This window comes from Puma concolor, chromosome C2 (assembly GCF_028749965.1).
Source record: "Puma concolor isolate L17-30 chromosome C2, mPumCon1.1.hap2, whole genome shotgun sequence".
Taxonomy (NCBI): Eukaryota; Metazoa; Chordata; class Mammalia; order Carnivora; family Felidae; genus Puma; species Puma concolor.
Genome location: NC_141675.1, coordinates 101659308 through 101684286, shown reverse-complemented (window position 1 = coordinate 101684286; position 24979 = coordinate 101659308). Strand labels below are relative to the sequence as shown.

At 43.3% G+C, this 24979-nt stretch overlaps 1 protein-coding gene across 5 annotated transcripts in view; it reads left to right on the top strand.

Annotated features, from left to right (window-relative positions):
• PLCXD2 (phosphatidylinositol specific phospholipase C X domain containing 2) overlaps positions 1 to 24979 on the top strand; it is a 50957-nt gene that overhangs the window by 13654 nt on the left and 12324 nt on the right. For all 5 annotated transcript variants that reach the window (XM_086675483.1, XM_086675484.1, XM_086675485.1 and 2 more), the window contains 2 exons: positions 17685 to 18145; positions 23365 to 23606. In XM_086675483.1, coding sequence (XP_086531609.1) covers positions 17685 to 18145; positions 23365 to 23606 — 703 coding nt within the window. The remainder of the gene's footprint in view (positions 1 to 17684; positions 18146 to 23364; positions 23607 to 24979) is intronic.

Here is a 24979-nt window from a genome sequence, read left to right as displayed (position 1 = left end):
AAACACAGTCCATAAATCTGCCCTCACTCTGACATCAATTGCCAGTTTGGGGGTCTTCAAGATCACCCTTAGTTTTGCCAGATAATTTGCTAGAAGGACTGACAACTCACTGCAAACTGTTATACTCACAGTTACTGTTTGTTACAGCTAAAAGCTACCGGTTAAAATTGTCCAAGTGAAGAGGTGCACAAGGCACAGTTCCAAATGTGGAACCTCTGTTGTCCCATCGCCTGGAGCTATGGACAGCGCTACTGTCCTGGAATTGACGGTCGACAGTATGCACAAAGTACTGCTGGCCGGGGCAGCTCACCTGAGCCTTGGGGTCCAGAGTCTGTACTGAGGCTCCACATGGCTGACCTCAGTATCCAGCCCCTTTGAGGTCAAGCCTATATCTACATGACTCAAAGCCATTACCATAAATCTCATCCTTAGATTTTTTTGATGTGGCCCCAAAGTCCCCAGGTAAATAAGGATGCTCATATCAGGCAAGCTATTCCAAGGGTTGCAGAGATTACCTCACCTCCCAGGGCCAAGGAAAAAGACCAGCCCTCTCCTTGGGCAAAGTTACATTCTTTTTCCTACACAACAAAGTTGTTTCAATTGAATGAGATATACCTGCAATGTGTTTAGAATGTTGCTTAACACAAAATAAACATGAATTTTGGATACACAGCTATGTTATTAATAAGCCTTTTTGATTGTCTAATGTATACCTAGCATCATACTGGATACTATAGGAAATCTTTGAAACATAGGTGTAGTGTATAATCTTGTAGGAGAGATACTAAGGTTCAAGTAAAGCAAATGAGAGCAGAATGTGGTGAATGCAACAGTAAAGAAGTAAGCAAAGTGTGCTAGGGACAAAGTGTGGAAGGGAACAGGTACTTGCAGATGGGGTTTAAGCTGCCCTGGGATGACACCTGGGAGCTGGTGGAGGATGGGGAGGATTTTGATATGGGGAAGAGGGGCATCCCAGACACAGAGAACCAAAGGAATGAAATCAGAGATGGGAAAACAAGGGTACCTTCAGGGGACAGAGAAGGAGTGACAGAAGGAGGTGGGAAAGGACTGGGCAGACAGACTTAAGGCAGATTGAGAAAGGTTTTCAATGTGGTGTGGAGCACTTCATGCTTTATCTGGCAGACTGTAGCGAGCCAGTGGCAATTTAGGAACCAGAGAAAACCCTGAAAGAAAATGCAATCCCTTTTCATAACTCCAGTCTTTGTACCCGCGCGTTCCTCTACCATCACACATCACAGCCTCCCTCCCGACAGCCCCCACTTCACTTGGCCCAAGACCACTCCTCCTGCAAGAAACAGCTCAGTGTCATTTCTGTGCACACCTCCATTAGGGGACGCATTGTATGCCATTGGGACTGCTTACCTGTCTTTCCACTACACATGGCAGTGTTTTGTCACCTCTATATACTCAGTGTTTGGTTCAGAATAAGTACCTTGTGCAAATAAAAAGGAGGAGCCAAAGAGAGGGAGATGGAATTTGGAAATATCTACAGAAAATTTAAGGAAAAAGAACACATATTTCTAGCTAATTTAAGGAGAAACTAGGACACAAAGAGAAAGTAGAAATACCTAAGGTAAGACAAAATCTTGTAAGTGCCTAGCAAAGTCCTCTCAGGGTATCCCAAGTCTTGATAAGATGAGATGAGATGAGATGAGATGAGATGAGATGAGATGAGATGAGATGAGATAAAATAAAATAAAATAAAATAAAATAAAATAAAATAAAATAAAATAAAATAAAAATAATAGAAGAATTTATATAACACGTATAAAGCATTTACTAGGTGCCTGAGATTGCTGCACTTGATTGATGTAAACCTGGTTAAGCTTTACAACCCAGTGATGCAAGTACTATTATCTCCATTTTACAAATGAAGAAACTTGAAGTTCAGAGAAGTTAAGCAAATTGCCACAAAAGTCCTGATAACAGTGCTAGAACCGTAAAAACTAGATCTTGCCAAATCCATTTAAGTGCTCTTGAGTAAAAGACATTTATGGAGATGGAGATTGACCCAGTGCTGGACTGCAACTTCACTTCCTCTTGTTGGTCGTAATAAAGAACAGTTTTCTTTTCATCCGAGGCGTTTGTTTCCATGCCAGGACTCTAATGCCTGAGTACCCATGAGGATGGTTGTGTTTGAAAGACTGCCTGCTAACCTGTTCCGGCTGAACAAGCCACATCTTTTTTTTTTTTTTAAGACCAAACATCTAGGAGACTTTTTATTGACTCAGAACAGAAGCAGCCCAGTGGTTTAAGTGGTCTGTGTAGTAATCGCCCAGCAAGGTTCCAGCAGAGAAAAAAATCTTTCTGCCTTGATACCAAAAGATCAGCAGAGGCTTTGAGCATGTGTGTAAGCTTGTCAGGACCCTCATCTTCCAGAGTGGGGTGTGTTTTCATTCACTTTCCCTGCTGTGTGTAATGTACAAATTTCCTTTAAACCTATCATTTCATGTAATTTAGACTGCTACTTGTTGGATTTCTCCTCCTCCCTTTTCCCTTTCCTCTGTCAGAGTGCCAAGCTTAGTCTTTCATTTACAGGACAGAGAAAAAAACCCTCGTTCCTGAGGGGACCTAGCCGAGGAGCTTCCCTGGATCGTGACCATTCTGCAGTTTGTCAAATGAATCTTAAAATAACCCTGCCCTGTGAAAAATTTCAGCCGAGCTAAGTGACAATGAAGGTGTTTTTTTTAAAGTCCCCACAATAAATTTCATAAAGATGTCCCACAGAGCCATCAAACGCCAGTCTTTGGAGTGAAAGGAGCTGTCACATAAAGGATGAACAAGAAGTGAACTACTGGCCAGTGTGTTCAATGTGCAGATCCACCGCTAGCCAATCGCAAGATGGGAAAATGAGGACCTCCACCTGTGTGAAGGGGAATTTCTCCAGCAACTTCACAAAATGCTCACATGAGCCAAAAATAAATACAAGACCACCCCTCAGGCTTGGATTGATTTGCTTCTTGCGAATATGATGAGTCAAGTCCATAAGCACATTTTCTGCTTAAGTATAGGCAGTATGAAAGAAACGTATCTTATTGCTTTGCAATGATTAATAATCCTTGTTAAAATAGGGTCACGAATTCCGTTAGTGAACTGTTACTAAATTGGAATCATCCTGTTCTTAAGAAAGAAGAGATCCTAAGGCTCATTTGACCCACCTTCCTAAATTTGCAAATGGAGCGACCAACCTCCAGTGTGAATTTGCAATGTGAAGTTCACACAAGTAATCAGAGCAGAACCAGCACTGGGATTGAAAGCTCTGAGCTGAGGAACGACAAAGAAAATGTTTCCTCAACTGAGAGAAGGTTACAGTGCCCTCGTGTGTCCCTACATAGAAATTATTCATGTCTTTACAAAATAGAGAGTCACTTTAATCTCTCCTTCAAGTTCCTGCATTGGGATGAGGGCAGGTATTTAGCACTAAAAACAAACCCTGCGATCACCATGTTTTCAGAAGTAAATATGCAGTGCATTTGACTTATTTAATCATTAAGGATATGGAAGCAACAATATCCCTAGAGCCGCTTTGTGTGGATTCTGGTTGAACAGACTTGGATTTCTGTCCCAGGCCACTTGAGATCTCTGTAGCCCTGAACTTAGTTGCAAAACCAGCCTGTCCCTCAGTTCCTCATCTGTAAAACGCTGGTAATCACTGCCCTGCAGGATTGTGGCAGAGATGAAAATGTTGTGGGATTTTTTACCTCAATCCCCAGGGTTCGTGGTCTTGCCACTTGGAAGAATGAAGAAAGAGGTGGACACAAAATGAGCAGCAGGCAAAAGTTTATTAGAGTATAAGATTAGAAAGGAAGAACAGTAAGAAAGCTCTCTTTACAGAGAGGGGGCATTTGAAAGTGAGTGCCCACCGATAATAGGAAAGGGTCCTTGTTTTATAAGGTTCTGGTCATCCCCCCCCCCCACCCCCAACTTCTCCCTTGTTCCTTCTCACATTTCACCTTTATTGGCTAGATAACTAACTCTAGGTGTTGGGTTGTCTATTCCTGATTGGCTTGTTTCCATTGTATGAGGGACGGTCTAAGGCCACATCATTCCTTGTGGGTCATAGGTTTTATGGTCTACTCATTTTTAGTCAGGTCTTTTGTCAAATTCCTGAGAGAAATCTGGGGGGAGTAGGTGGTCTCTGTTACATTCTTAAGAGGAACCTTATGTCTGAGGGGGTTTGCCGTGGTCAGACACTCCCAGCATTGTTCCAAAATACGTGTTTTTCCCCACCCAGGACCTCAGGTCCTATCCTTTCCCTCTCTGCCTACTGAATCCTATCTTTTCCTATCATAAAATGAGATCGTGTAAGCAAAATGCCCAGCTGGACATTTGGGTACATAATAAATACTCGGCAGATTGAAGTAGTTGTTATTGTCAGACGTGAGCCCTTACCAGGGATCACCCGCCGAGTACATGACGAAGGAATGGAATGCAAATGCTGGGGAGGTCAACAGATTGTCTTTGGGATACTTTTAGCTCTCTGATAAAGAGGTTTGCATGAGCTCCAGGGGCAGAGGGAAAAGGAGTTAATTTTTAAAGAAATATGTACTCGATATATGATTCGTCCAAAATAAATTCTTCCTTCAGATGGGGAAATTTAAATGGAACTAGGCCAAATGGCTCTCCCATAGGTGAAATTTCTTTCAGAGATAACATCTGGTCCCTGGCACCAAGGGTCCAGCAATCAAAGAAAAAGTTTCTACTCTGAAAAAAGGTCTGAAAATTGGATTTATTTATGTCATTGACCCAGTTCTTTTCGAAGTCTTTATTTTTTGAGAGGGGTAACTATATTGAAATCAATAAGAGCAGAGGTGAAAAACAATAGCTGGATGAATTCATCCTTTGATTTTAATTTGCCTTAACTGTTAATTTGGTGAAACAAACTATCTCAGCCTAAGTGTTAGGCAGAACTGCTGTAAATCAAGTTCTTGCCCCAACGAGCGAAGGTTCCTTCCTCCCTCCAGTAATTCTCACAGCCATCCTTTACATACACATGGGAGGGAGATATCATTACGTACACTACAAGGAGACTTGACCTTTTTTTATTTTTTATTTTTCTTATGTTTATTTATTTTTGAGAGAGAGGGAGACAGAGTGTGAGCCGGTGAGGGGCAGAGAGAGAGGGAGTCACAGAAGCCGAAGCAGGCTCCAGGCTCCGAGCTGTCAGCGCAGAGCCCGATGCGGGGCTCGAACCCACGAACCGTGAGATCATGACCTGAGCTGAAGTCAGACACTTAACCGACTGAGCCACCCAGGTGCCCCGAGACTTGACTTTTAATTGTTGGTGGAAGTGCAGAGTCTGGAGATTCTGTCTGTACCTTTCAGGAGCTTGTTGGAGAATTGAGAGAAATAGTCCAATAGTAGGTGAGCCGGAAAGGTGGTGGGGTGAAGGAACACGTCACCTATGCATTGATCCTCGATCTTTTTTGTCCTTACATCACTGGGGAAAAGGAAAGGAAAGATTGGGCTGGCCTCTGTTTTCTAAATGCTTATTCTAGATACCATTGTCCCTGGGAGGTTTCCTTAGATGATGGCACTCCAAGAACAGATAAAAGGCTGCTCAGAGCTTGCAAGCCTCGCCCCTGGGGTCGTTCATCCTTTCTGGGAATCCGGTGCCTTTAAAGAAGGCAAATGCACACACGAAGCCAAGGCATTTATTATTTATGGGCAGCTCATCGAGCTTACCTCTGTCTGTGGAGGAACAGAATGGAAGCATGTGAGTCCCAGCAGTGAGACAACATGCTCAGCAGCACCACGCAGCGGGAAGCAGCACGCTCAGCCACATGCGCAGCGGTGCCACGTCAGCTCCAGAATGCTCTACTCTGCACGGTTGCGGTGCTCTTCTGGGCAGTGGCAAGCTTGAGCTGGACTCGCCTTGTGGTCGTAAATCTTTAGTCAACTAACAGAAAGGTATTCCCTGACTCACACTTGCAAGCCTCCTATTTGTATGGATTAATTGAACAGTATATCGTGTGGCTGCTCTCGTGACCTCAGTAGCATTTGTGAAACTCGCTCTTCCTGGCGTTTGTCTCCTTTTCTGCATTGTGCTCTTGTGTCTTGATACATTGCCTTTCTCCGTAGAATGGCCCTAAAATTTATACATCTTGCTTTTATGGATGCTTAACCTTGCTAGACCTGTGGTAGGGTTTTAATTCCAGCATACTTAAGAAAAGACTTTTCGTAAAAGGATCTTTTTGAAGACCATCTCAATCAGAGAGAAGCCTCCTCCTGCTTTCCCGCCTTCTCCCACCTTCATGTGGCACCACCCCCACTCCCCAGCCAGGTGTACCCCTGCCTGCAGACTCCAGCCCAGGCAGGGTGCGAGAGGCAGAGAGGGACAGTCCCGCGAAGGGGAGCCCTGCTGTGACGGGGCCATAAGCAGGGCTGGACAGAGACACGGTTTGCTTTGAGCAGCTTAATAGTGCAGCACCCCTTCACTGTCTCGTTAAACCCTACTGGTTCTCGACTTAGAGAAAAAGGCAGAACTGAGACGGTACCACACTTTTGAAAACTCCCTATTAGGTTTGTTCCCTCCCCTGAGTCTCCCTTGAGCCCTGCAGCCCCTGTGATTCCCTCTTTGTTACCCCTTCGGATTCCCAGCCTTCCTCCGGGCCTCCCACCCTCCTGTCTCCCTTTCCTCAGCAGAGCCCTTCAGGGCCTTCCAAGTTTCTGTCTCCAAGCTCGCGCGTCCCACCCCCGCTTAATACTGCTTCAAGTGTGTCTGAAGCCGTTGGTGCCCAAGATGAATATTTCAGCTGTGCTTAGCAAACAAAAGATACCACAGTTACCAGGACTCACTCTGCTTAGAGGAGAGTATGTATTAAAAAGGACCTTTTTTTCCTTATCACATGTTCATATTCGAGATAAAGAGTTCACTATGTGCACTAAAAAGAGCTTTTCTTTCTCTCTCTCTCTTTCTTTCTTTTTAAAAAAATCTTGCCTATTTTATAAGAAGTCACTGGTAAGAACCTGTGTCATCTGGCACCAAATTTGCAGTTTACCCAAGGTCCCCTGTGGACTGGTCCCTTCAGCTCCTGTTCTGCTGGTGCACCCGTCCACATGGCTGTCCCTGGGAGACCACAGTCCTGACAGAACTGGCTGTCATGAGTCAGGAAGATGCCAGAGAAGGAGCTGAATGGACATCCACAGAAAGAGCTGAACAGTGAGGGATCTGGAGTCCAGTTGAGCCAATGATCTCTGAAGGACCAGAGGGGTCCCTCGTATTCCTTGTCACCATCTGAGTCTGAGAGTGGACACTGGTGCTAAGGGAGTGAGTAGTTCCTAAATAGCTCTTTTTTCTAAACTTGGCCTTGCTGATAAGTTCCATGTGCATACTGAGGTGTATGTTTAGCCATTTCTAAAATTAAGTAATGGTGTCTCCAATCCTTCAGATTCTGTGTCTCCCCCCTCTCTCTACCCCTCCCCCACTCATCTCGCTCGTGCGCTCTCTCTCTCTCTCTCTCTCTCTCTCTCAAAAAGAAACATAAAAAAAAATTGTATGAAGAACAGAGTCATCTGGGTTCTAGGTAAATCAAGGCATAAAATCCTCTTATTTTCTCAGAAAAAATTTAACCCTTTACAATGACTTAACAAAGCATCCGACTCTTGATTTTGGCTCAGGTCATGATCTCATGGTTTGTGAGTTTGAGCCCCATGTCAGGCTCTGCACTGACAGCACAGAGGCTGCTTGAGATTTTCTCTCTCTCTCTCTCTCTCTCTGTCTCTCTCTCTCTCTGTCTCTCTCTGCCTCTCCCTCCCTCTCTCAAAATAAATAGACTTAAGAAGATAAAAAAAAAATATGTTTAAAAAATAAATTAATTAAATAAAATGGCTTAACAAGGCACCAGGCTGTCATCTCTGAACCTCAGAGATGGACGGACAGTACCTGGAGGAGCCATTCAGCTGGGCCTCTCAGGTGCTGATCCCAGTTCCATTTGGGATCTGTTCTCTCTTCCTTTCCTCCTTAAGAGATGGGAGAAGATTAGTCTCTTTCTTTGGCTTAAACACGTAATATCTTTTCCCTTTTTAAAGTATGGTACTGCTTCTCTTCTGCTGTTTGCACTTTGGGTCTAGTTGATCCTATATTCCTACCCAGAAGCCTTCTGGTCGTATGAATGACGTAGCTCTGTTACAATAGAGTGTAAGCAAGGTTGTGGTCTTTTGCATTTGGGTATCCTTAATATCCTTTAGTTCTTGCTGTTTGGGGAAGGGGAGGAGTCTTCCTTGCAGCTCAGATCTTATTAACTTGCCCTGGACATTTTTTTTTAGCATCTCTATTTTACCTTAATTTGGCAAAATTAATTTGGCATTCAGTGCCATTTTCTGCAGCATCAGCTCCAATGGGTAACTGGCTAAACAACTGCGTCTGTTTTCTTGCAAGCTGCCTGCATTACTCTGGCCTCACTTGACAGGGTATAGGCTAATAATCAGGGAAAGAACATGTAAATGACAAACCATGTGACCCAAAGTTCAAACTGAGATAAAATAGACAAGCCCTAATTGAACATTCTGACATTCCTAATAGACAATGCGTACACTTTCAATATACATTTTAAGAGCAAGCTCGCAATGGACCAGACTGTCTTAGGTGTCGATAGAGATGATACGATTAAGTCCTGATAAAAGTCTGGAGTTTACGTGGAGTTTAGATGGCACCTTAAAAAATGAGCTCAACATAATAATTGTCTTTAAAAGAAATTTTGCGTAATAATTATTATGTTTATTTGAAGCTCTCTGTTGATATTAGTAAAAATACTTCCCATGAAGTGGTGCCTTTTTTTCGATTCTTAAAAGCATACTTTTCAAAGTAAGTGTAGCATGGTGTCTTTTTCCTCCTGAATAAGAAGTTTATCTGGATTTCATCTCAGATGGGCCAATTTTAGTGTCAGCATATACACACAAACATGTACATAAAAGCTTTGGTAACTGTGAGACATTAGCTCCAAACACCCCTATCATGACCCCGCTATGAAGGCTCACTGGCTAAATGTTTGCTGTAACAACTTGTAAATTCATTTCACCTGGAATTCACGAGTCAAAATCCCCTCAGAATGAATTCACTCATGTAGGCTGGCATACACCTTGAAGTTGCAGGGATATCCAGGCGAGAAGATGGAGAATGTTGTTATCCATGGCTTAGCGGCTCACCCAGCAGGCTTGAGTTATGTGGATGTGCTCTCCACTTCCCATGTCGGTGAGAATGTCTTCTAAAACAGTGAAAAGCCTATGAATAAAACAGGTGAGCCCAAGAGGCCTGAAAAGCCCATACATGCAAAGAAAATTAGGAGGTGATGAAGCATATTGAGAGAGGCAAATTAACATTAACTTGGTCATGCCCCTGTGCCTAGGAACTATGCATCAATATTTTCAAATGTGTAAGAAAACATGGAGAAACTTCTGAAAGTATTGTTGATTCTGGTATTTGGTGTTTAAACTATATTATGTAAAAATTCTTTTCTTGGATGGGTATCTCAGCGTTTGAGTGTTGCAGCGATATTTGTGAACACTAATGGGTCGGGAAGGCATTGCCGTTTTTTCCGTTTCAAATAATAGAAAGAGGCTGGATTTGTTTTTCTGTACTTGTTTTAGTACAGAAATCTCTTGAGGATGTCTAATGCTATGATGTTAAAAATAGAAAGTTCAAGAATAAAGAATATCCTTGGAACTTCCTCTCCTATACTTTCAAATTCTGTAGTCAGTGTGTTTATTTATTCCTGAGTTATTTACATGGGAGCAGACTAGAGATAATTTATTATTTTATGTTTAGTGCCAGCTTACACTTAAACTGTAAATATGATGATCTGAACTTCCTCTTTTTGGTGTTGGTTCTGGATGTAACCTAAAATAAATCAGTTCAACTGCTAATTTCATTTTTCCTATTCAACCACCACAGTAGATCCTGAATATAAAATGTTTAATGAAGTTTCACAACATTATTTAAAAACCGGATAATATCATCCAAGTGGAAGATGACACAAATTCTTTAATAGTGAAATAATAATAATGATATGTTTGGGCTCATTCTGTTGGCCAGGGACTCTTCCAAATGCTTACCTGAGTTAATCATCTAACCTTAACCACAAACCATTGATGTTGGTACTGTTGTTATTTCCACTTCACAAATGAGGAAACTGAGGCACAGCACTTCAGTCCCATAGCTAGTAAGCAGTAGAGCCACAATTATGAACTTAGGCAACCTGGCACCAGACCCCATGCTCTTACCCACTGTGGTCACTCTCCATCTAGCTTATTCAGAGCTATGGTAATTCATCAAGTTGGGTCTCAGGACTGAGCATTCCTCTTGCTCAGTTGGTACCTTGTAAATGTCAAGTCTGGGTCCTTTGGGGCTGAGGAGGCAGAGAAATTACTTGTTGAACTTGGAGATGCCTAGTGGGAATATTCAGAAGATAACTGGACAAGAGGGAATTGAGTTGGTTCCCAATTTATGAGTGTTCTGGCAGCAGGGAAGAGAACCTTCCAGTACTGGGGCAACTTATGGATGGATGTCCATGGAGAAACAGTTGCTGGAGGCATTGAGAGACATGCCGGTTAAGGATAAGAAGAGGTGCAGGGCCAGAGGTCCAGCCCGGACAAGTCAGATGTCCATTTAGCTACCAGAGAGTTCAGTCTAGAGTGATATTTCTCAGCCTTTTGTTTTTTTTATCACTTAAGGAATCTCTTTAGCCATTTCTATCCTGTTTACCACTCCCCCTCCTTCCACACACAATGATATTTTAATACCACAGATATACTGTATATCTGTTGAAGTACTGTGTTGCTTTATACATAAAAAGAGTGGGATTTTTTTCATCCCCCAAGAACTGATTTCTGTCCCCTGGGACAGAATGTCACCCCATTGAGAACACATAGCCTAGAGGCACCGAGAGAGACATTGAATGGTGTGTGGTGGGAGTATGGGTTTCAGTAAACCAGCTTGGAGGGGGCTAATGGGCTTCAAAGTTAGAAGGGCTCACCAAAGGCGAAGTAGTATCTAGGGGGTGGGGGGGGGGGAGAGATTTTCTTAAATATGTGAGGTCAGAAGTTCTTTGTCATGGGGTCACCATCCCCACTTCCCCAGTGCCACCCAGAGATGTGATAAGGCGTTTCTTTTTCTCCTACTATTCACTTAACTCTCGTCTCAGTCTTCCTTCCGTGGCTGTAGGTCACCGTGTAATCTGAATTACCATTGTGTTTTAATGAAATGTATCATTTCAGGGTGTGTGGTTTGAATTTCCTATTTTATGTAGAGACCAGCTTCCCAAGAAGCTTGCTTTAAATTCCTTTTAATTAAGTGAATTCAGGAAAAAAAAAAAAAAAAAAAAATGGCTGCTACTCCAAATTGCAAGAAATGGGTAATGAAAATGCTGTAACTAAAAACTGCTGTGTGCTCACTTGAGATCTAGTACTTCCGAACTAACAAACCTCAGAAAGAATCAAGTAGCAACTGGTATTCCAGATGAAGAGCAAACTGGTTGTCCCTGGTGCCCAGAAGACCAGCTCATTTTCTTGGACCTGTTCTCTTCGACAATCTTGTAACCTAATGCTATCCAGGAGAAAATAACATTGAGCACACAGCTTGCTAACTCTTCCCATTCAGATCTCTTTCCTCATGATTTTGCTGCCACGATGACTTTATTCCGAACTCTGTAACCCAGCCCCTATCTCAAAGGCCCTTATTAACCTTACATAACCTCATTGAATCACTTACTAGAAAGCGTGGTAAGGAAAGTTACGTTCTCCCTCATATTTTTCTTCTTCACAAACAAACAGTGGTTATCCAACTGATCAAAAGGCAGGAAGTAGGAATTCCTGAAATGAAAGATATGGTGAAAAAAGCTTCTACCAAGATATGGGAAAGGCAGTCCGCCCGATTATTATTTGAAGATTTGGAAGTGCTAGAAGACCAATGGGACAAGGTGATCCCAGAAGTCAGAGAGCTTGTTGGGAAAAGAGGACCTGCTATTTATGGCAGCAGGTGTCAAGCCTGGGTGCACAATAGAATCACTTGGGGGTTTTCCAAGTTTTCCATTCTCAACGCCCACCCCAGAGAAATTCTGACTCAATGGGTCTGGATTGGGTCTTGGGCACTGTTGTGTTTAAAAGCTCCCTGAGAGGATTCTGATGTGTACCCCCTGATTTAGATTTCAAAGTGTTTTCACATACTTTAGCCAGGGTTTTGTACACCTAAAAACAGGAAAGGGAAACATTTGTAATGCCTGTTGATTGTATAAGGGAACACTAGGAGAAAGAGTAGTAATTGTGAAAATGCAAGGTGAGCAGAAAAGAATTTTCCAAATATTGGACAAAAAAGCCTCACCTTTGTAGGGCTAACGTTAGAGATGCTAGCAGTCCATTGAGTGCAGAACATGAAAGAGGAGCTTGTGTGGCCACATTTCTTGCTCTGTGTAGACTGTTCCTGAGATGACAACAAAATCCCCTACCCAGAGTCTGAAAATAGTCATCTAATATTTGATGTCTGGTAGTTCCTAAACCTTATTGAGTCCACTCTATAAATGAGAAGTATGGGAGGAAAGAAGAAAAACATTTGTTGATAGTCAAGACGTATGTTAGAAAAGATCATGTTAATATTTCCAAGTCCATTTTGGGCGGTGCACATGATCTGCATGTATAGGCAGAAGACATGTCCCAACCGTGACCTTCACAGCTTTCAAATAGTTATAAGTAACAATTCCACACATGAAAGTGGCAATTGACAACCTTGGTTATAGCTGAAGGAGAAGTAGAGCCAACACGGGGCTCTCCCATTGGGGGGAATAGAAGTCAAGTCACAAGGAGGCAGAAGAAAAGTAAGTTGTGATCAGAAAGTAAGAATTCAGAAAGTAAGATACTGAATTTTAAGATGTTAGAAATGGGTGATGACAAAGCTTAGGCTGTGACCAAGAGAGAGAGTGGCAGCTCCTGTGAACAAAGTAAAAGCTAAGCTGTTGTCTCCATGTCCACCAATAGATGAAGAGGGACAGCACTTCAGGTGCAGAAAAGAAAATCTTCCAGACCCTAAATATTTAAGATGAGGACTTCCAATTAATTACCCCTCCTCCCTCCAGTTTCTAACTCACAGAGCATGGCTAGTAAGAAGAACAATAGATCAGCACTTCTACATGTCAGCATTGTTCCAAGCACACCGTACCCATTCCAATATTCACGAGTTTTGTGACAAGAGGCACTATTAAGCCCATTTCACAGATGAGAAAACAGAAATAGGGTAAGCAGCTTATCCATTATGGGCTACAAATGCTGGGGAGAAGCTATAGACAGGGTTAGGTGAGAGAATATTTTACGGAAAGTTAAGTTCAGCTAAAGAAGCGGACTAAGTCCAGGAGAAGGCCTGCCTATCCATGGATATTGGACACCAACAGATGCCAGGCTTCGTGTAGAGACCTGGTGAGAAAGGAGTCTAAAATAATGCACAGGGATCATAGTGAAGAGTCCTGAACACCGGTGTTTGGAGTTTGAATCTGATTTGGAAGGGGGGAAGGAAGAAGAAAATGACATAATCAGCACTTTATCTTGACATGATTCACTTTTGAATATGAACAAACTGGAGAGAGGCTGGAATGAAAGGGATTAGGTTAGGGTCCTTTTGGTCCGCATTATATGACAGATAATGAGTATATGAGCAGGGGGGTTATCCATTGAAGGTTAAAGAAGAGGTGAGTTTGATCTATGTTGCAAAAGTCAAATACAAAGTTTTGGTAACTGGGTGGATGAAAAGAGTGAGGGGGAGGGGAGAATAGAATCCAAGGTTTCAAGTTCGAGTCACTGAACTACCGGCAGAAACTCAGAAGAGGCACTTTGAGGGGTGAGAGGAACAGCGTGAGTAGCTGGACTCTGAAAATACGCAATTTGTTGTCAGTGAGCAGGCTATCGAGGTGGGAGACAACAGGAACTTGGAAACACGTTTGGAATTTAGAATCGGAGCTTGAAACGAAGATTTTGGTGTCATCTGCACAAAGGTGCTATGGGAAACCTGGGGAATGGATGAGATCTCTGGAGGCGGGAAAAGGAAGAAAATAGAGAACAGATCCTTGGAAAATACTTACATCTGGGGGCAAGGAGGAAGAGGAACCAGCAAAGGAGACAGACGGAGAGTGGTAACAGAAGAATAGGAACATCTAGAAGTTTGCATCACAGGACACATGGGGATGGAAGGTTCCAGAAAAAAAGCTGACTTAGCAAACCCTCAGAGAAACCCAGAAAAATTAAGCCATTTGGGTTGGTTGAAAGGTTCTAAGGATCAGGAGGACAGGAGATGGCCTCAGGCGGGAAGGAGGGAGTGGAGAAAAAGAGGCAAAGGCAGCAGGGCGGGGCAACCTTGGAGAGTTTGAGCATGAAGAAAAGGAAGACAGTGGCTGCAAGGGATGAGACGTGAGGGAAAGTGCTTTGCTTCCTTCTTAAGGTAAAGGGCACCAGTTAAACCTATTTTAGAGATCGATGAGCCACAGAGAGGGATGAGTGAGGATGCATAGGTACTGTCGGTAGTTAAGCAAAAATAAGTAAGCAGCAAAAGTACTGTCCACGGCAGAAATCCCAGCAGGATGAGATCCTAAAACTGTTTCAAACCTTATGATAAAGCAAACCAGAACTCATGGAGCTGCCGTCCTTAACTCCCACACAACAGTTCTCCAAGAAAATAAGGCCAGGGCCAATTAAACAGGTATTTCCTCCTCTTCTGGAGGAATGCATGAATTTAATGCACGCATCCCAGGGCAAAGGAGGAGAAGTAGCCGTCACTATAGGCAACCTTAAAAAGTAAAATAACTTCTGTCGAGTATAGGGAGAAGAAACCTTGCTAATGAATTTGGGCTATAAAATATTAGGATTTTCTTTTTATAAGAACTTTTAGCAAATTACGTGACTTGTAAATATTCTATGTGCAGGAGAAGGGAGGGTATTTTTACCCTGTGTTTTGAAAAACAAATAGTTAAACGCACTCAGGCCTGAAGGTTACTTCACTCACTCTATATGAGGTAAAAGCTTCCTGGGGAAAAAAACAAAAAAGGTGGAAAAGCAAAAATATTGATAGTGGTTAATGAGTGATGGCTGGCTTTGATTGCTGTAGGAAGTCTAGGTAGGACAATGCTGTAGAACATTCAGCAAACAATCTGTTCCATTGTCCCATCCTTTCCTATCAAGGGGATGGAGGGGTGTGGCACTGGACATAGGATGTCAGAAAGGAAAAGAGGAATTGGAGAAGGGAACAAAGAGATAGACTCAGTGTTCCTAAGGAATGTGCACACCCTCCCTCTTCCGTGGGATGGCCTGGGTACCATGTGTGTCCCTGTGTATTCAGAAATGGTCCCTGGGGCCCCATTGCTGTCACATTGCTGCACAACCCTCGGGCATGAAGAAAAGCATTGGAGGTTGTTAGCACATCTCTGTCTGGTGGTTGAAACTGGGCTCAGCACCAAGAGAACACCAGAAGGGATTTGTCTCTTCTCCGTGCTTGGATAATGGCTATTCCCTGAGACCCAGGGAAGAATTAAGTTCAACGTGTGCCTCACACTATATTACACACTCAGTCCTGAACAGCTGGGCTGCTAGTACAATTTAAAAAGAAGAGAGAACTGGCTGTTCACCATCAATGTATAATGTATTCATAATAAATCTCTCAATGAGGAGGTATAAAGATTTCCTGTTGCTGCATAAGCCAAAGGAACAGAGCATTAGGCAAGTATCCAGTGAGTCTCATTAACAGAAACAACCAATACGGAAAATCCAGGGGGACTTGCTCCACATTTCTGTTAGTAATGGCAATTTTTTTACCTGAAATATGCTAGTAATTTTCTCGCTTGTAAAATTGACTTTGCCTAAGGATTAATAAATATGCTTTTTCTTAATAGTTACTGAATAGCCTCCATGTTCTAAAGACTGTATAACAAAACATTTCTTGCCACCTTTTTTCTTTTTTGCTTTTTTGCTTTATTTCTGAGAAGATAAAATAGTAAAGCCATCCCAGATTGATTTATTTTAAAAGAAAATGGAAATAACATATATTTAAAATTTAGTCAAGGGGAGCCTGGGTGGCTCAGTCGGTTGAGCGTCCGACTTTGGCTCAGGTCATGATCTCACAGCTCGTGAGTTCGAGCCCCGTGTCGGGCTCTGTGCTGACAGCTCACAGCCTGGAGCCTGCTTCTGCTTCTGTGTCTCCCTCTCTCTCTGCCCCTAACCCTCTCACATTCTGTCTCTGTCTCTCTCAAAAATAAATAAACATTAAAAAAAAATTAGTCAAAAGAATAATTGATAATGAACCCTATGAATTAAAAAATTTTGATTCTAGGGGCACCTGGGTGGCTCAGTCAGTTAAGCATCTGACCCTTGGTTTCAGCTCAGGTCATGATCTCACGGTTTATGAGTTCGAGCCCTGAGTCAGGTCTTGCACTGACAATCCAGAGCCTGCTTGGGATTCTCTATCTCCCTCTCTCTCTGCCCCTCTCCTGCTCGCACTGCCTCTCCCAAAATAAATAAATAGACTTTAAAAAATTATAAATAAATAAATAAATAAATAAATAAATAAATAAATAAATTTTGGTTCTAAAATGGGTGGTAGTGGTTAAGAACAAAGTAAGGTCAGAACAAGGACATTCTCCTCCTACACTTTGCTTACCAAGTGCAGTCACCTATGTGGGGTCCCCAGTGTCAGAGCCAGTCACAGAGCCATCTAGCTGCTGGTAGATAGAAACCAATGACAAATGAAAGATATCTGTCAGAGATAATTTTCACACACGCACGCGCGCACACCCCCCCACGATAATTTTCACTCCTGAAATTTTTTCATACCAGAGTTAGAACTGTGTCTGTCATAGTCACTTAGACTTTATAACAATAAGATCATCTCAGTGTCTAGGTGGATAACTACCCTCTTTTCTCGAAGGCAGAGGAATGGAACATACATTTGATCATTTAATAGCTGATTTGACTTTTTAAAATATGTGTCCAAAAAGAGGGCTGTGTTGAGTAACCTGTGTTGAGCTCTTAACAATCATTATCTGATTTGTCAAGAAATTATTCCTACTGACTCAGGTGTTTACAATAGTAAAATAGCATGTACCATAACATAAAAAATAGTATACATAATAGCAATTGTCTTCTTTAAAATTCTGCCTTTCCTGGAATTTAAATGCCTGTCCCAGAATTATCGAGATAGATGTAGGGTTTTCATCTTTGTGTCAATGGCTGCCTGAATAAAGCAGATAGGCCAGCATTAAGCCACCTTCTGTAGGAGACACGTCAGCAACCTCAGTTTGTCGTCTTAGGAATATTCTTCAGCAAACATCTTTGTTTTCCAAACATTAACTTATTTCCCCAGAATAGCTTTCCTGAAATGAAATTACTGGATCAAGTGGTATGAATATTTTAAAGCTCCTCTTTCTCAGCATGTTTCTAAGCAGCTCTCCAAACGGGTATTTATTAATTCACCTTCTGTGAGTAATATACGAGAATTACAGCCATATTCCACGCTTAACAAGTTGCTAATAAGACTACATGACTTTTATTTGTGCTTATAGCAAGCTTGGAAAGTTTTGCAAGTGTTCATTTACATTTTTTGTGCGTATTTGCTAATTTTGCGCTGTTTCCTTGTCAGCTGGCTTATTTTTCCCAGCTCCAGTCTCAACCGCTTTTCTCACCTCTGTTGCTTTGCACAGGCTCACATGATTCATTTAGCTACTGGGTAGATGAAAAGTCCCCAGTGGGGCCTGACCAAACCCCAGCCATCAAACGCCTCGCCAGGATCTCCTTGGTGAAGAAGCTAATGAAGAAATGGTCCGTGACTCAGAACCTGACGTTCCGAGAACAGCTGGAAGCTGGGATCCGCTACTTTGACCTACGTGTGTCTTCTAAACCCGGGGATGCCGACCAGGAGATCTACTTCATTCACGGACTTTTTGGCATCAAGGTCTCGGATGGGCTGATGGAGATTGACTCATTTCTTACACAGCACCCCCAAGAGATTGTCTTCCTGGATTTCAACCACTTCTACGCCATGGATGAGGCCCACCACAAACGCCTAGTTCTCCGGATCCAGGAGGCCTTTGGAAACAAGCTGTGCTCAGCCTGCAGCGTGGAGAGCATGACGCTGCAGGCCCTGTGGGAGAAGAAGTGCCAGGTAAGCGGAAACAGACATGCTTGCAAGGGCACGAACGTAAGTCTGTCTGCTTTTTATTTTATTTTTCACCTATTTTGAGAGAGAGAATGTCCAAGCAGGGGAGGGGCAGAGAGAGAGGGAGAGAGAATCCCAAGCACTGCCAGCATGGAAGCGACTTGAGGGCTCGAATTCACAAACTGCAAGATCATGACCTGAGCCGAAATCAAGGGTTGGACGCTTAACCGACTGAGCCACCCAGGAGCCCCCCCCTTCTCCCTTTTCTATATCACCAGCTGGAGGGCAGCTCACCCCAGAGCTCTTAGGCTGGACGGCAGAGATGATTTGGAGTGTTCAATGTACACACACCAGTTCCTGGGCACTTGTGAACTGGGATTGACACCTGCCAAGTATTTACAATTTGCTTGGCAGACTGTTCGAAGCATCTAGGTTGCCTTTGAATGGCCTGGCCAGAGCCAGCGCACAACAGTGTGGTGAAATTGGACCAGTTGGTGATTACCACTTTCTTTATCTCCCATAGAATCCCATTTTCAGGCTCCTACTTCCCCTCAGGGATAGGCCAGTCCATTCTGCCTCTACCTCAATGTCAGAAAATCCCTGCATTAGCTGACAAAGCATGTAAGTGATTCGACTCAGAGGCTTAACATTTTAAAAGGCTCCCTTCACAGATTTGGGGTCATGGCTGGAGAGAGTTAAGGAAGGAAGAGCCCAACAAAGGGATCCAGGCTGGAGAGAATTCCCAGGTCCCTTAAGCTTAGTAGAGCCTCCACACTAGGCCTTGAGGAGCGTCCAGAAAAGGAATGTGGGCCTCAAGATATATGCTGCTCTGATCCCACAGGATGATAGATAATGGGAGAGGGGAGCTTCAGGAAAGGTCAGCCTCCCATGTGGACTATCTTTAAAAAAAGAAAAAAAGCAAGTCCCTTTCATTCACAGCTGCTCACTTACTCATACACACACATCAACCAAAGCATCTTAAAGAGGCAGTTATTTTTGAACTTGGGGAAGAGCTTTTAATTAAAAATCAACTAAAGCTTTTTCACTCGCAAATATTTATTGAACACCAAGTATGTGCCAAGCACCAGTCTAAGCACCTGAGATAAATTAATAAATAAAACAAAGATCCTTGCCTTCATGGGGCTTTCATTCAGGTGCAAGGAAATAGATCATAGGTCATCATCATAACAAAACCATTACAGAAAATGCTAGAAAGGGACGCAAGCAATGAAAACAGAAAGGCAAGTGTGATTAGGAGGAACCAGCGTTCTGTGGGTTGGAGGGTCGATCTCAATTGTAAATAGGTTGATCAGAGTAGACATTCGAGGGAGTTAATCGTGTGGACACTGGGGGAAGAACTTTGCCAGCAGAGGAACCAGCCAGTGCCTGACGTCTTTGAGGAGAAGCAGGGGCATGGGGCTGAAGAGCAGAGCAGCGAAGATCAGAGCCCGTGGGTGATTGGTTAGGTACTCTGGCTCTCGCTCTGAGGGAGGAAGGTTGTGAGAGGGTTCTGAGCACAGGGTGCTGTGTCCTGAATTACACGTTAATGGAGTCTCTGCGTCTGTTAGGAAGAAGCCAGGGGTAGGAGGGGAACCGGTGAGAAGAGCATTGGTAGCAAGTGGTCAGATTTGGAATCTACCAGAAGGTGGAGCCAACAAGGTTTGCTAGTGGACGGGATTCAGGGTGCAAAAGAAACAGGCTTCAAGGATGCCTCCCAGGTTTGGCCTCAGTAACTGGAGATGCCAGGTGGTTTTGCACACCTATAAAAGGGCTAAATAAACGTCTTTGACTCCACAGAGGCTAATGACTTAACTCTTAGTATCTCTTAAAATTTCTCTAAACCACTTTTCCTCGCTGAAACTTTGTGATAGTTTGCCAAATATTTATCACACCTCTGCCCCTGAACCTACTGATATTTTTTCAGACTCAAAGGCCTAATTTGGAGAGATTTTTCTCTCAGTGGAGTCTCTCTTACGATATGAAATAATAGTAATAACAATGTCGCCTTAACAGCTAACATTTATTGAGCCTCTCTGCTCCGTGTTTGGTACATGGATTGGCACATTTAATCCTCTCTACAGCACTATGAGGTAGGTGTTTGTTATTATCCTCATCTTATGGATGAGACTTACAGAGAGACTAAGCCTCTTGCCGGAGAGAACATTGCTAGTGAGTGGCAAGAACCAGGATTGGGTCACAGCCTGCCTGGCTCCCCAGAGCTCCCGCAGCTTCTGATGCCGTCCCAGCGCCATTCCCTCACCTTCGTGGTTTTCACAACAAATATCGTGGGTTACTTACGCTCATAAAAACATGTTCTCCTTATCCATGAGCCCCTATTATCAGAGAGTCACAGAGAGTTCGCAGAATGGAAGAAAGGGCTAGAGACCTGTAGGAGGGCCTTTGAATTTGGGATTCAGGTAAGAACAAATCTGAGTAAAGCTAAGTTTGATAATCAGATATCTGCCATAAATATAGATTTAATACTTTGTGCCCAGGGAGTATCCTGGATGGAATGCCTTCCTGCATACGAAATCGTTTGGAAGTCTGCAAGAGTAACAGGTTATCTTCAGGAATACTGACTAGGGCGGACAGTGAATTTCTAGCAGCAGGGGGACGAGCTATCCTCATTTGCAAGTATGGGCTAATCTGTGTCTTCCAACTACCACACACCTCAAACTACGAAGGGAAGAGATTACGATGACATTATCAGAAAAAGGGAGCCTGTCATCCATTTGAATTGGAGGATCTCCCTGTTCTTCGCTTCCCGAAGTTTTCCTTGCCGTGTCTCTTCTTAACACCTAAACAGAGACCTCACAGTCATCAGTCACCTACCCTGTGCTGGTGGTTAAACTTTAAATATTCATTATGTAATGAGCTGCCTGGCATGTAACCCCCTGAGTATTTTATCACTACAATTTAATAGCACGAAGCGTACTACCGTTCAGTCAAATTTCATTTACCCGACAGTTACGTCCCAGCTCACTGATACATGTGCGTAGCGGCTATGGGTTTTGAGGTACAGTGAATTAGAAGATTTATTCTACAATGTGGCAGTATCTCGAATTTTAATGAGAAGGTGGGAGCACATAACACTCCTAAAATACAAAACGACCGATATACAATTGCAGGATAAAACTGCTCTACCTGCACTCTATGAAGAGAGGGGTTTGTAATCAATCAATTGAAAAATAGTACATAGCATAAATCTACAGCCCAGGGGCCGCCAGTAAAGGACCCATCAAAATAAGAGGAGGTCAATCAAGGAATAATTGTCAAAAGAAATTCGATTTCAAATCTGAGCCTCAAGAGAAACCCTGAACATAAATTGCTGAGCTGGAAGGGAGAGAAAAATATAGCAGGGCAATGGAGGGAGGCAGATGCGAAACACAGGCCCTGGGGCAAGAGTTACTGCCCTAGAATTCCATAGAATAAGGTTGGTTTGCTAGGTCAGCCTCCTGCTGTCAGCAGAAATTCTCCCTCTAACTCTTAGGGTCAGATTGCTCAAGTCTCTTGAGGAAAGGCATAAAGCCCCTTTTGTACAATTTGTACTCCTTACACCTTTTCCAAGGCAGACCAAAGAATAGCACGGTCCTCTTATCCCCTGACACTGCTCAGGGTCCAGGCAGCTCTGAAAATGGCCTGCCGGAGAAGGGTCGCACAGCCTCCCGCCTCTCCCACAGTCCATTTCCAAGGCCAGCTTTCTCCCCTTCCCCAGGCTGGAGACCCCAGCCTTCCAGCCAGCCAATTACACCGCCAGCGGGAAATCCTCCCAATCTCCCAGGCAATCTGCTTTCTATGAGCCTGTGATTAACCTCATTAACACACGTGTTTACCACAGGCATCATTAGCAGTCAGTCAGACATTACTCAACACCATTAAAAACAACAAGAACAACTATTTGCCTGTTGGGTGCATCCAGCCTGGTGCGCCCTTGCTCTAGGCCCCCAGGAGCAGTTGGTCAGGCACCTTAGTCACCAGCTAAACACACTGCAAAGGAGACACACATTCATAGCCTTCCTTCTTGGGTGCCTGGGGGATTATGCTCTCGGGCTAGCTCTCTAAGGATTGCGGTCCAGGGAGTATAAACACGCTGGACATTCCTCCAGGAAGAGATTACTGGTGCCTGGGAGCAGGGGGAATCTATTACTTCTAGAAACCTAGGCAGCAGAGCTCTGAATTGGGACAATCAAAATAGCAATTCCCTGTCCCTCAGCTGCCTCTCAGAAACTAATTAATGCTGTGGCTGTGGCTTGCTAATTATTTTCAAAATCACTACCAGTCCCCAGAGGCCCCGCTGGAGACCCATCGCCTCCTGGAAGTCATCCCTGCCTGGAGTAGTGCCCTCCCACGCCCTCGTGGGAAGGGTTATTTCATTCAGTCAGCTCGCACTGTTGAAACTCTAGGTACTCCCAGATTAGTTCAAGGTGTTGGTCACAACCCCAGGAGTGTCAGTTTCACGAGCGTAGGAGCCATAACTTGCAGACCGCGCCAGCCACAGGGCTCTCCATCAGGGGCTCAGAGCCCCAAGGGAAGGGGCATGGGTAGAATTTAAGTAGGCTGTGAATTTGCATGGGAAAAATCTACATATTTGTTCCCTGTCACCTTTAGCTGAAAATTAGTATACTCATCGACAATGAGTGCAGGCAGTCAGCCACAGCACTATCGGCCGTACGGGTGACTTTGTCCCCACAGAAATCACAGCTATTTCCCTATTACGTTTCAGTTATTTGAAATATCACTTAAATTCATCATAACTCAAAATGATGGAACTTGGTACACTTACAACAAAATACTTTTATTTAATGTATGTATTGTGAAGCACATACATTAATTTATTATAAACTTAATAATATGTTAATAGCTATATTTCAGTCTTAATAATTTCTTTTGTAATCCTATTTTATTTTAGACATTCATTTAAAACATAATCTGAGAAGGGGTTTGGGATTTTACCATACTTCTAGAAGTGTTTGTGACAAAAAGCTAAGAATCTTCAAGTCATATACAAGTACTTAAACCTTTGCTTATTGATTTTTCTAAATATATGTATAATATATATAATATATAATAAATTATAATTAATATAAATATATATTAAATATAATGATTTAATTTCTGTATGCTTGTATTCGTTTGTCTTTAATCCTAGCAATCAGGACAAAGCAGGGAGTTAACACTCAGCTTGTTCATAAATTGCTCTCCTTTTTCTGTTTTGAATGTTTCAGGTTCTTATTTTCTATCACTGCCCCTTCTACAAGCAATACCCCTTCCTGTGGCCCGGAAAGAAGATCCCAGCGCCCTGGGCAAACACCACAAGTGTGCGCAAACTAATCCTCTTCTTGGAGACCACTCTGAGTGAGCGGGCCCCACGGGGCTCCTTCCATGTCTCTCAAGCGATTCTTACCCCCCGAGTGAAGACCATCGCCCGAGGCCTGGTTGGTGGCCTCAAGAACACTCTGGTTCATAGGTAAGAGTTTGCTTCTTCTAACTTGAACACTGACAGTACAGAGCCTGCTTGGGATTCTCTGTCTCCCTCTCTCTCTGCCCTTCCCCTGCTCATGCTCTCTGTCTTTCTCTCTCTTGAAATAAATTAACATTAAAAAAAAAAAAAATTTGGGGGGCGCCTGGGTGGCGCAGTCGGTTAAGCGTCCGACTTCAGCCAGGTCACGATCTCGCGGTCCGTGAGTTCGAGCCCCGCGTCGGGCTCTGGGCTGATGGCTTGGAGCCTGGAGCCTGTTTCCGATTCTGTGTCTCCCTCTCTCTCTGCCCCTCCCCCGTTCATGCTCTGTCTCTCTCTGTCCCAAAAATAAAAAAAATTTAAAAAAAAAAGTTGAAAAAGAAATTTTTTTGCTTCCACCCCAGAAGTAAGGTTTAAAAAAAAAAAAAAAAACAACTTGATTCTCTTTTGAATCAACAGTAAAATTGTATAGTTTGAACATTTAGAATAATGACAAAACAGAAAACCTTATATTTGAAAAATCTGTGCATTTGAGGTGGTTTGCATTAACTGTGGCCAAAGGATCTCAGAATACTTTGTTGGAATATACAGTATACTGTAACTATCTCCGAACTTTGATGCTAAGGCAAAGCACTTTAAGCCAACAGCACTCTGTTCATTTCTGGCACGTGGTCACACTGTGAACTTGCCCTGCCCTTGCAGCCGGCCCAAGTACTCACTCATTTAAGAAGCGTTAAGTGGGGCGCCTGGGTGGCTCAGTCGGTTAAGCGTCCGACTTCGGCTCATGTCATGATCTCGCAGTCCGTGAGTTCGAGCCCCGCGTCGGGCTCTGTGCTGACACCTCAGAGCCTGGAGCCTGTTTCAGATTCTGTGTCTGCCTCTCTCTGACCCTCCCCCGTTCATGCTCTGTCTCTCTCTGTCTCAAAAATAAATAAACATTAAAAAAAAATTAAAAAAAAAAAAAGCATTAAGTGAGGCAGCTGTGCTAGGTGCTAGGTATGCAGAGATAGCCTGCCACGGTTTGTCCCGTCCATTGTGACCATGAATCCTAAGAAGCAACTGAGGATGCTGCCTGCACTGTCACAGCTTGAAATACTTCCTCAGAGCACAATTTATTCTCACTGTACAATTAGGTAGGAGAAGCTCCAGATACTTATATACACACACACACGCACACGTGCGTGTGTGTGTGTGCCTATGCATACGGATATGGATAAAGGGAATGTTATAAATACATTTGGATAACAGGGCAACCGTGTTATCCAAGCTGAGGAAGTGTTGGGGTGATAAAGGATATTTACAAGACTCACTTTGGTTCCTGAGTTCCAGGTGGTAAGCACAAGCACCAGCGTTTACATAGAGAAAGGTTCTTCCAAAAATGT